This window comes from Ranitomeya imitator, chromosome 6, assembly GCF_032444005.1.
Source record: "Ranitomeya imitator isolate aRanImi1 chromosome 6, aRanImi1.pri, whole genome shotgun sequence".
Taxonomy (NCBI): Eukaryota; Metazoa; Chordata; class Amphibia; order Anura; family Dendrobatidae; genus Ranitomeya; species Ranitomeya imitator.
Window position 1 is genome coordinate 214,623,019 of NC_091287.1, and position 13,046 is coordinate 214,636,064.

Sequence of the window (13,046 nt, forward strand, 5' to 3'; positions counted from 1 at the left end):
TCACTCATCCAGTCTGGTGCAGGAGCATACTGAGCGGTCAGTGTGTTGATTGATGGCTTAGCCATCCAATTTGAGACTGGGAGGCACTGATTGGTGTTCATTGTCCCAGGTGACTGCTAGGCTACTTAACTGGGCTGTTACTCCTAGACCTCTGCCCTGACGTACATTCAGCTACTTTATGGTTTGTCTGTGCCTTGCATTCTGTTTGTAGATCTTTTGTTGCCTGACCTTGGACTTCATTCTGACCATCCGTCTGTTTAACCATATCTATTCTGATCCGCTATCCTCCTGGTATTCTGACCTTAGAATGTTACCTGACTACGCCTCTCTCTTCCTTCTGTTTATGTTGTACCTTCCTGGCTTTTGATCTTGGAATCCTTGACTTTCCTGTCCCACGGCTTGGCACATTAGAATGATTGTTTTAGAATCTGGCATTATCATTGCTGTGATTAGCTCATCATGTGAGCCCTGGTCCCACATGCCCCCTTCTGTAATAGGCAGTTCACTGTCTATGGACTTTGTACATAGAGAGCTTGGTTTGGATGGGGTAAGCTTTTCCAGCTCTGCCTCATGCTACTTCTAAAAACTCCAATTGTGTCAAAACAGCTGCATTCAGTAAACTAAGTAATACATCGTTGGATACAGCTTCTTTGCCTACATTATGCTGCTCTCAGATGAGGTAGCAAGAACCTGCTGACAGATTACCTTTAAGAGCCATAATTTTGTATATTCTCATCCCAAATTATTTTTATTTATATAGAAACATTGATTCCATGCTGCTGTACATGAGGGGTTACATTCAAAATTAAAATATCAATTGCAGTAAACAAACTAACAATAATAGGCTGGTACAGAGGGAAGATAGCCAAAAGATAGTTTAAAGGCATTTGTCTCATATTTTACATCTTTTTACAATCTAAAAGAGAATAAAGATACTTTTAAGCCATCAAGTAAAAATATGCACTATTTTCTGGCAAAAATTAAACTCCATATGTTATCTGAAGACTACTAAACAAGTTTAAATACTCCATTTTCTATAACAGAAATCAATTTGGTGCTACGTAAACTAAAAGAAAATAAAGCCTTTCCCTCAGATGGCTTTGTCAAATTGAAATTCAATCCTCTTCTGTCCAAACCCATGGCAATTGTTTTAATCAGGTGTCATCAGTAGTTACTATTCCGAAGCAGAACTTGCAGGCCATAATAAAAGTGAGGGCAAAGCTACAGAGTGACCCTTCCCTAGTATCTACTTATAGGCTGATATCACTATTAAATACGGATATCAAAGTCTACTCTATATTGATCTCAAACAGAATATATGAATTTTTACCCAACTTGATACATTCAGATTAGGTCGGAATATTACATCAACGCGATTTCACACAGGGAATGTGCAGGGGATTGCCGCCGGGTGTCAGCTGATTCTGACAGCTGACACCCGGCACTAAGTGCCAGGAGCAGTCACAGACCGCTTCCAGCACTTAAAATGCTGCAATCGAACTCGAATCGCCCACTGAAAAGAGGCCAGACGAAGTCCAGAGTAACTTTGTTGCTTCATTATAGTGAATGACTCCCTCAGTGCTTTCATCTGAATCACTTGGAGATTTAAATGGAAGTCCCAAAAGTAAGTGGTCAGCGTATATATAGTGTTATGTAAAATGTTCCCAGTAAAAGCTTTGACCACAAAAAAAGCAAGCCCTCACTAAGGTCCGTCATCTGTTAACGGAAATATAGGGGGCTTCCACGTTACTAGTAGCACAAAGGTCCTGGAAAAGCTAAATGGCTCCTCACCCGCAAAAATAAATTCATAGTAGCATAGTTATTAAGGTTGAAGTCCATCTAGTTCACCCCATAGCCTAACCTAACATGCCCTAACATGTTGATCCAGAGGAAGGCAAAAAAAACCGCATGTGGCAAAGAGTAAGCTCCACATTGGGGAAAAAAATTTCTTCCCGACTCCACGTACGGCAATCAGACTAGTTCCCTGGATCAACACCCTAACAAGGAATCTAGTATATATACCCTGTAACATTATACTTTTCAAGAGAGTCATCCAGTCCCCTCTTAAATATAAGTAATGAATCACTCATTACAACATCATATGGCAGAGAGTTCCATAGTCTCACTGCTCTTACAGTAAAGAGTCAGCATCTGTTATTATGCTTAAACCTTCTTTCCTCCAAACGTAGAGGATGCCCCCTTGTCCCTGTCTCAGGTCTTTGATTAAAAAGATCATCAGAAAGGTCTTTGTACTGTCCCCTCATATATTTATACATTAACATAAGATCACCCCTTAGCCTTCGTTTTTCCAAACTAAATAGCCCCAAGTGTAATAACCTATCTTGGTATTGCAGACCCCCCAGTTCTCGAATAACCTTGCTCACTCTTCTCTGCACCCGCTCCAGTTCAGCTATGTCTTATACACCGGAGACCAGAACTGTACACAGTATTCTAAGTGTGGTCGCACAAGTGACTAATATAGAGGTAAAATTATGTTCTCCTCATGATCATCTATGCCTCTTTTAATGCATGCCATTATTTTGTTTGCCTTTGTAGCAGCTGCCTGACACTGGCCATTAAATGTGAGTTTGTCATCCACCCATACTCCCAGGTCTTTTTCATTGACGGCTTTGCCCAGAGTTTTAGAATTAAGCACATAGTTATACATCTTATTACTTCTACCCAAGTGCATGACCTTACATTTATCCCCATTAAAGCTCATTTGCCATTTATCAGCCCAAGCTTCTAGTTTACATAAATCATCCTGTAATATAAAATTGGCCTCCTCTGTATTGATTAACCTGCAGAGTTTAGTGTCATCTGCAATATTGAAATTCCGCTCTGTATGCCCCCTACAAGATCATTAATAAATATGTTAAAAAGAAGAGGGCCCAATACTGACCCCTGTGGTACCCCACTGCTAACCGCTACCCAGTCCGAGTGTTCTCCATTTAATAAACACCCTTTGTTTCCTATCCCTGAGCCAGCTCTTAACCCACCTACACATATTTTCCCCTATCCCCATTATTCTCATTTTATGTATCAACCTTTTGTGTGGCACCTTATCAGAAGCTTTTGAAAAGTCCATATACACTACGTCCACTGGGCTCCCTTGGTCAGCAAATTCTCTGCTTCCAAATCCAAATGTGCCTCCCTTCTGAGCCCCGGTATGCATAAACTGCATAATGTATCCATGTTTGGCATTTCTGAGGCAAAGAGAGCCCACTTAACTTACATGTGCATGCCTCCACAAGCATGGGCTGGGTATAACGTACTAGTGACTGCAACTTACTGGTTACTACAGAATACTGGTCACTACGACGGCAGTTTGCAATTTTCACTCGGAAACATTCATTGCTGCTTGTTTCTGGAAAACACCCATGGAGTCAAAATCGTCACTAAACCTGTAGATAAATTCCCCAAAAGGTATAGTTCCCCAAATGGGGGCACTTGAGGGGGGATTCTGCTCTTCTAGCAATTAGGAGTTCTGTATATGGAGTCTGCAAACTGTTCTAGGAAAATCTGCACTCCAGGAGGCAAATAGCACTCCGTTTCTCCCGAGTCTCTCCATATGGCTAAGTAGTACTGTACAGCCACAAATAGGGTATTGCCACATTCAGTAGAATATGTGGGACAAATTTGATGTCATTTTTACCCACTTCTTGAGTGAAAATGTAAAATCTGGGGCTAAAACAAAATTTTGGTGGTAAAAATGTAGTTATTTTGTCTTCACTGCCTAATGGTATAACATTCTGTGACACACCCATGGTGTCAATATGATCACTGCACCCATAGATGAATTAATTGAGAAGAGTAGTTTGTAAAATGGGGTCACTTATGGGGGGTTCTGCTTTGTTGGCACCTCATGGGCTCTTCCAGTGGGTCATGGAACTTGCAAACCATAACAGTAAAATCTGGTGCTCCTTGCCTTCTGAGCTTTGCTCTGCGCATGAAAAATATTTCCCTATTACATGTACAGTATTGGCACACTCAGAAAAACATGGACCTCAGTTTGTTGTAAAAAAAAACTGTGACAGTAGCAGCAGCTGGAGACCTGATCCTCCTGTCCCCACTGCTAAAGCAAAATGAATATTCACGCTTCCCCACACCCATATGGGTGTGGAGAGGAGTGAGTGAATACCATTTCTCTTTAATAGCGGGCAGCGTTAGCCGCAGGGTGCAGCTAACACTGCCCGCATGTAAAGCCGCACTACCACACATACACACTCAGAAAGTACCGCACACCCACACACACACAGCACCGCACATATACACACACGCAGGCACACAGACTCACAGAGCAGCTCACCTCCCAGCGTCCTGCTTCCTGTCTGAGACAGCCCAGCTGGATGATGTCATCATCCAGCGTGCTGCTGTCTCAGTCAGAAAGCTTCCAGGAATCCAGTGAGAAAGAGGCTGCTGGGATGAGCTGCTGCTGCAGGGAGGTGAGCTGTGCTGTGTGCCTGCGTGTGAGTGAGTGTGTGTGTGTGATGATGATCTGCTGCTGCGGTGAGCTGTGTGTGTGTGGTGAAGGACAATGATATTGGTGGGGGAGACAATGATGGAGGTGATGGGCAATGATGGGGGAGACAATGATGGAGGTGATGGGCAATGATGGAGGTGATGGGCAATGATGGTGGGGGAGACAATGATGGATGTGATGGGCAATGATTGTGGTGGGGGGAGACAATGATGGAGGTGATGGACAATTATGGTGGTGGTGGGGAGGCAATGATGGAGGTGAGGGGAGGCAATGATGGAAGTGATGGGCAATGATGGTGGGGAGGCAATGATGAAGGTGATGGGCAATGGTGGTGGTGGGGAGGCAATTATGGAGGTGATGAAATGGACAATGATGGTGGGGAGGAGGCAATGATGCAGGTGGTGGAATGGGCAGTGATGGAGGTGGTGGGGGAGAATGATAGGGGTGGTGAGGGAGAAGGCAATGATGGAGGTGGTGATGAGGACAATGATGGGGGTGGAGAGGGGCTGCATTATACTTTATGAGGGAGCTACATTATATTCTGTGGGGCGACTGCATTATTCTCTGGGGACTACATTATATTATGGGGGCTACATTATACTATGTGAGGGGGCTACAGTATATTCTATGGGGGGGCTGCATTATATTCTGTGGTGGGGCTGCATTCTCTCAGTTGACTATTATATTCTGTGGTGGCTGCATTATACTATATGAGGGAGGCTGCATTATAGCCTATGAGGGGGCTACATTATATTCTATGGTGGGGACTGCGTTATACCTGAGGGGGTTGTATTATATTTTGTGGGGTGCTGCATTATATTCTGTTAGAGGGGACTGCGTTATATTTTATGAGGGGGCTAAATTATATTCTGTGAGGAGGCTACCCCAACCCCTGCTACATAATTAAGACGTAAACTACCTTATATTATACCCTGATATTAGCGCTTTTTACTGCACAATTGGTGGTCTTGTATCTATTTCTATGCAGCTACATAGTGGGCCCCAAGAATGATTTTCTCTAGTGGGCCCAAGGTGCTCTAGTCCAACGCTGTCTGTTACCCGTATGAAAATGCAATATTTTGTGATAAAAACATATTTGTGGGGAAAATTTGATTTGTCTTATTTTTACGGCTCAACATTATAAACTTCTGCGAACCACTTAAGGGTTCAATGTGCTTACCATACATCTAGATCAGTTCCATGAGGGGTCTAGTTTCCAAAATGGTGTCACTTTTGGGGGTTTTCAGTGTTTAGGCACATCAGAGGCTCTCCAAACGTGACATGGCTCTCCTTCCCTTCTGAGCTTTGCTGTGCACCCAAACAGTGGTTTTCTCCCTCATATGGGGTATCGGCATGCTCAAGAGAAATTACACAGCAAATTTGGAGGTCCATTTTTTCCTGTTACCCTTGTGAAAATTAAAAAAAAATGGATCTGAAGTCAATTTTTTGTGAAATAAAAAAAGGTTGTTTTTTTTTCAAAAAATTCCTGTGAAGCACCTGAAGGGTTAATAAACTTCTTGAATGTGGCTTTGAGTACCTTGAGGGATGCAGTTTTTAAAATGGTGTCACTTTTGGGTATCTTCTTTCCTATAGACCCCTCAAACTGACTTCAAGTGTGATGTGGTCCCTAAAAAATGGTTTTGTAAATTTTGTTGGAAAAATGAAAATTGCTGGTCAACTTTTAACCCTTTAGGCTATGTTCACACTTTGCGGATTTTGCTGCGGATCCGCAGCGGATTTGACCGCTGCGGATCCGCAACAGTTTCCCATGAGTTTACATTACAATGTAAACCTATGGGAAACAAAAAACGCTGTGCACATGCTGCAGAAAAATCCGCGCGGAAACGCTGCAGATTACATTCCGCAGCATGTCACTTCTTTTCTGCGGATTTTCACCTGCTCCAATAGGAAACTGCAGATGAAAATCCGCAGAAGAAACCGCAGTAAAAACCGCAACGGGTTTTCACTGCGGATTTTGGAATTCTGCTGCGGAAAAATCCGCAGTGGAATCCGCAAAGTGTGAACATAGCCTAAAACTTCCTAACAAACAATAGTTCCAAAATTGTGCTGATGTAAATTAGACATGTGGGAAATGTTATTTATTAACTGTGTGACATATTTCTGTGATTTAAAATTTAAAGTTGAATAATTGTTACATTTTCTACATTTTCACCAAATTTCTGTTTTTTCACAAATAAATGCAAGTATCACCAAATAAATTGTATCACTATCATGAAGTATCGTATTTTTCGGACTATAAGACACACTTTTTTCCTCCAAAAATGTGGAGGAAAAGGGTGGGGTGTGTCTTATCGTTCAGATGTACCGGCTCTGGCTGTGAGGTGGGGAGTGGCATCGGCGGAGCTGCAGGTCACAGAAGCAGGAGGCGGCTGCTGCTGCTAACTCCTGTGCCCGCTGCTAAAAATAAATGAATATTCACTGCATTCCACACCCATGGGCATGGAGGACAATGAATATTCATTTCTCTTTAACAGCATCTTGGTATGATTGTCCCCCAACCCCGGTCCTGGTATAAACGCAAAGAGAGAAACCCAAACAAAAAGGTAAAATAAAATAGGACAATAATAGATATTATGGTAAAAATACCTTTATTTAGTAGCGGTACATAGTACTACAAGCACAAGAGGTGTCCGCACAAATAGTAACACATAATTTGTATAAATAAAAAATATAATAAAAATATGACACCATATATTTAAATTAGAGACACCACACCAGGTAAAAATGTCTTAATGGATTATACAAACAAATTATGTATTGTCAGAAAAAAGCCACAGAGAGCATGGATTATACAAACAAATTATGTATTGTCAGAAAAAAGCCACAGAGAGCATCTGCCAGTAAGAATTATATATATACCAGCATGAATAGCTGAAAGACCAGACTAAGAATGTATACATGGTAGTGAATAGAGTGCATGAATTAAATGATTTGATATAAAGAGTCATGTATTAGAAGTGACTGAAGTGAGGGGTATAATGAAGGCAGAGTCCTGTGGGCTATAAAGTTAGTTACCTGGATACCGGTGGTTTCCTAGTGCGGCACACGCCCCGACGCGCATATCGGAAATGGCCCTTCTTCAGAGGGTGACGACCCACATCCCGGTCCTGGTATGTATGACCCCAATTTTATGATTGGCCCCCACCCCCATCCTGGTATGCATGGCCCCATCAGAAAACATAAAAAAAATACATTTACCTTCCCGACACTCCTTGGAGCATCTTGTTCCTATGCCAGAAGTTGCTTTATGCTTGTAAGCAGTACATGGCAGGGATACCATGTGCTGCTTACAAACTGAAGGGCAGCTGCCGGAATACTCACTGTTCTGTACAGCGGGACTGAACGCGCAGAGAGTAGTGAGTATTCATTGCTCTTGAGTAGCGCGCACACTGCACAGTGTCGGCCAGAGCCTTCCTGCAGCTGCTGGGTGCTGCTACTTAAGAGAAATGAATATTCACCTCTCTCCACACCCAGAACTAGAGACATTTTTTGTTCATATAATTTACCTTTCCTTCTCTATTTTTTTTTCTCATCTTCTTGATCCTTATCTGGATTAACCTCGTCCCCCAGTGATAAGTTCTGCCATTTTAGTATGAAAGTTGTGGAATTGTACAAGTAACCCCCAAATTTCTCTCAACACATTTGAAATGATCCCAATCGCCACTTTACAAATTACTATTCCCCTTTTAATTATAGATTATGGGAGAAGAAAGGTATTGCCAAATTAGGAATAATAGAAGGAAATAAAAAAGACTCTTTTTCTTTCAATCACTTAAAATAACTTCGTTCTTCCTCTGTAAGATTATATATACTTTCCTAGAGATCAGGAAATATATCAGAAACAATTAAAAGTCTCCAATTCTCCTTTCTAAAGTTATTTCCTCTGTTATTCGTAACCAAGAGAACAAAAAAATATGGAAAACCAAGCATGCCATGCCATGTTCAATGAAGATGCCTCATTTATAAAACATAACTTAATTCTTAATTGGGAGAAAGATCTCAATATTAATTCTCCTTTGAAAAATGGCAAAAATCTATTAAAAATATTTATTCATCTACGATTAATGAACATTTTCACAAATCATTTTAGAAGACCCTTACGAGATCTTATGACACCCCGGTAAGATTACATAAAGTGTTTCCTAGGAAGTACAGCATATGTTGCAAAGGATGCATTCAATAAGATAACATTTTCTGGGATGTCCCAAAATAAAAAAAAATTGTGGGAAGAGGTCTTCTAGTTGTTAAGAAAAACATTTCCAACACAGATATTCCCAATACAAGTCATCTAGCCCTTCTCTCATTAGAAACAGACAATCTGGCACCTAAGAGAAGAACAACTACAATTTATCCATTAGTGACAAAAGCTTTGATTGCTTCTAATTGGAAGCAGTCATTCCCTCTATCCCAGATATAATTGAAAAATGCACCTAATGTTAGAACATTCATTTGCCTTAAGGAATAATTCAATTCAGAAACACGACATAGGCTAGTCTCTATGGAATATTCATTTTCCTCATGTCAGAAAGCCTCTTCTATTGATTTTCTTGCTTAATCCACCAGAACTCTAAGCAAACATTTAACAAGTTATTCAGTTATGATAAGAATTGATGTAAAGTGCCCTTTACAGCCCAATAGCTCATCATACAACATTTCACCACCTTTGAAGGTGGAACTGGTACCCCTTATGTCTTGGCCACCTGTGCAGCTGACCAGGATGCACCAATGATATGTCTACCCTTGGTCTGCAGGAAAAATGAAGCATGATGGGGGTTTCTTGCAAATTTGGGTTTGCATCTGAGCAAATAGAGTTTTGGATTTGGTCAGGATGAATGGTGTCATCAATGCTGAGAAATACAAACCGATATGTTCAATACCATGTAAGCACAGATTTTCCCAAAAAGGATATCAAGAGATTATGCAATGAAAAAAACTAAAAATATCAATACCACACAACAAACCTTAATTGGGTATGAAAAACCACAAGAAAAGGGTCAAGAGTATATTTACCAAAATGTTATCAATTTATTAATATTAAAATTATACAAATTACATCAATCCAGAGACGCAATACCAAAGCAGGTGACATGGGAATTTAGTGAACCAAAGTATAGCATTGTTAACAACTGAAAAATACAATTAAATACAATTACTATGTTCTGTAAATAATGTGAGAGCACACTGAATATATGGGAGTCACCATTGCCATGTTCCTGTTAGTCCCATAAGGGGACATGGATATAAATTACTCCTTAGGATAAAGTGCCACGGTGCATGGTAAAACTGGGTATCCATAAACAAAGTGCAAGTGCCAGCGCTGTAACTTACTTGGTATGCCACAAAAATTAAGCCCAGGCCTTAATTTTGGTAAATATACTCTTGACCCTTGTGGTTTTTCATATCCAATTAGGGTTTATGTGGTATCCAATACCATATGGAAGGCATCCGATTGGCTCCAAATTTACACTGTAGCGGTAAACAACCCTAAACATACAGCCAATGTTATGAAGAACTATCTTTAGCCTGAAGAACATACAGTCCTGGAAGTGATGACATGGTCCCACAGAGGCCTGATCTCAACATCGTTGAATCTCCCTGAGATTACACAAAGAGACAGAAGGATTTGCGCAAGCTTATATCCACAGAGGATCTGCGTTTAGTTCTTCAAAATGTTTGAAATAACTTCCCTCTGAACTTCCTTCAAAAACTATTTGCAATTGTCTCTTGAAAAATAAAGGTAAAGGACGGTCACATCAAAGATTGATTTAAATTTCTCTTTTGTTCATTCACATTGCATTTTAATAGTTGATCAAAAAAACTATTAACACTTGTGTTTTAGAAAGCATTCTTACTTTGTGGCATTTGTTCAACCCCAAAACTTTTGCACAGTACAAATATATTTATTTTGGGGGGGATTTAAAATGGAATTATAACCAAATATTTCTTGTGTATTGCAGCTGTGACACTTGGACCATTGGTGGGCCGACCTGTGGACATTGTTTTCTTTGTGGATGGTTCTGAAAGAATCGGCAGTGAGAATTTTGTGCAAGTGCTGACATTTATTAAGGACATAGCAGAAGAACTTAAGCTTGCTGTAAGTGATAATGATTCACATGGAGCCAGAATTGCAGTCATCCAGTATGGAGATGAAAATGAGCAAAATGTGCTTTTAGATTTCAGTTTTAATTTAACTAGCATTCAGACATTGCCCTCCACGGCTGTATACTATGAATCGTCCTCGCATATCGGCACTGGCATTCTGTATGTGATCAAAAACATCGTGCAAAGTCGGTCTGGGAGGCATAAAGGTGCAAGAAAGAATGCAGAAGTCTCTTTTGTGTTTATAACTGATGGCATGAACAGCAACAAGAACTTTGTCCAGGCTGTGAACTCACTTAAACAGAATGGCATTGCTACAAGTGCTATTGCTGTTGGCATGGCCATAAATATGGAGAGACTGACTCAACTGACACTAAAGGACAATGCAGCGCTGTTTAGGATCCAAACGTTTGAGCAGCTATTTACTACAACCTTTGTAAAGCACATTGTGCAGTGGCTGGGGTAAGCAGTCTGTTGTAGCGTATGGATATATTAACATTGTTACCTATGGAACATGGGCATTTATATTCTTAAATTGGAGAATGACCATTAACTTTAAGAGAAGATAATGTCATGCGATTATTAATGTATGTCTTTAACCGGTAAATAAATAGGACTATTCGCATTCTTAATCACTGTCTTATAGTCTTTTTTCCGACATCCCATAAAAATTGCATCTTTTAGAAACATTTTCTGATCAGAAATTTTGGTCAGATTAGTTAGTCATACTCACAATGATTTCTGGTTTATTAAGAGACTGATGGGTATGTGGAGAATGCAGAGATGGAATAGGATTTGTGGGTTTAAAGCAATATGATAATCCAGTCATTAGATTCCTACTGTTCAAAGTACGCAAAGCATCAATCCGAGCTTGGCTGCACGATTGAAAAAGTATGTTTTACTCTGGAACGCTGCGGTGTTTCTGTGAGAACGCAGTTTAAAACTCTGAGCGATGACTATAGGGAAAGATCTGACTAGTCCTCGGATGGCTTTTCTCCAGCTCCACTTGATTTACAGGTCTCTTCCTTGTGTGCACATATTGTAAGATGGCCGCCGGACAAGTCCTTGAGTGCAGATATGTGTCATTGTGGCTATTAGCTGCTGCAAATTGTGCTCAGAAGTATGCTCCAGCACATATAGTGCTGAGAGAATTGTTTGGGCCACTCCATGGCCGAGTTTTACGAGCGGTCATAAGGGATGGGTGGGAATGACCACTCACATAGCCCAACCCCAGGGTGTGGTTTGGTGAATAACATGGATGCCAATTGCCTCATTCAGTGTCTGTGGCTGGAGGTGTGGAGACCTCCCATAGTGTGTGTGCTAAAGACACTGTGTAGGCAGAGCCGCTGTACTACATGGAATGTGGATTTTTTTTGTTTGTTACTTTGTACCGGGATAGGCTGTTCATTTGTTTTTCTAATCAGAGCAGTTTATACCGTTTGAATAAACTTGCCTGCACATTCCAGTAATTCCGCACCCTGTGCCTGCCTCAACGGCAGCCGAGTGAGTACAGATCCCTACAATATGGAGAGATTTGTCACTAAACTGGAGTGGGGCAGGGAGAACCTGGCTAGGGACGCCATTGGACTAGTCAGGTTTCTCCATATAGTCCCCAGCAGGCTTTTCAAGCTCGCTCTCTCTCAAACACTGCAGGAACATTTTGGATCCAGCCAGTTCATCTGCTGCTGCAGGAGCCCTAAGGCTACCAGAGCTCTTCCATCTGATTAATCTGAGGAGGCCAAGGTTATCTGTCTGTTTCACACTCGGTAGGCGGCCAACGGGCCCCTGTTCTCAGCAGGCTCCTGGCCTTTTTTTACGCCCTCCAAAGGCCATAATGTGGACAGCGCCTGCCCATCCACATCCTAACAGACATCGCACAGTGAGTTTTCATGCACAGGCTCTGCCTGAATGTTTTAAGTGACCACCTATTTATTTGCCATCTTGTCCTTGATCAGTGAAAGATCTCTGTAAAGCTCTCTAAAGGGAATCTGTCAGCAGGTTTTTACTATCTCATCTGAGAGCAGCATGATATAGGCAAAGAGATGCTGAATCCAGTGATGTATAACTTAGTTTACTGGGTGCAGTGGTTCTGACACAATCAGAATTCATAGATTTAGCAATGTAGCAGAGCTGAGAGAGTTAACCCCACCCACTCTAGTTTCTATATGTATGTTGTCTATAGTCAGTGAGCTGCTTATCCCAGGAGTCGGACTAACATGTGTGCTACTGTCACTTCTGTATTCTGCACCATTCTAATCAGCAGGTGATAAAACCTTCAGTATAAGTAAACAGGACACAGCCTGACATGTCACACATCATTGAAATCTGTGTTTTAACCCCTACCTCATGTTGTGTTCAGTTTACAAAGGAAAAACAGCTGACAGATTCCCTTTAAGGGTCATAGTCCAATTTTTTATCTCATTTTTTTCTTCTGTCTATCTGG

General features: G+C 41.2%; 1 protein-coding gene across 2 annotated transcripts in view; it reads left to right on the forward strand.

Moving 5' to 3' along the window:
* The window catches only part of LOC138642353 (collagen alpha-2(VI) chain-like), a 668,325-nt gene extending 657,090 nt beyond the window's left edge, over positions 1–11,235 (forward strand). For both annotated transcript variants that reach the window (XM_069730466.1, XM_069730467.1), the window contains one exon: positions 10,462–11,235. In XM_069730466.1, coding sequence (XP_069586567.1) covers positions 10,462–11,069 — 608 coding nt within the window. In that variant the 3' untranslated portion in view covers positions 11,070–11,235. The remainder of the gene's footprint in view (positions 1–10,461) is intronic.
* The last annotated feature ends 1,811 nt before the right edge of the window (positions 11,236–13,046 follow it).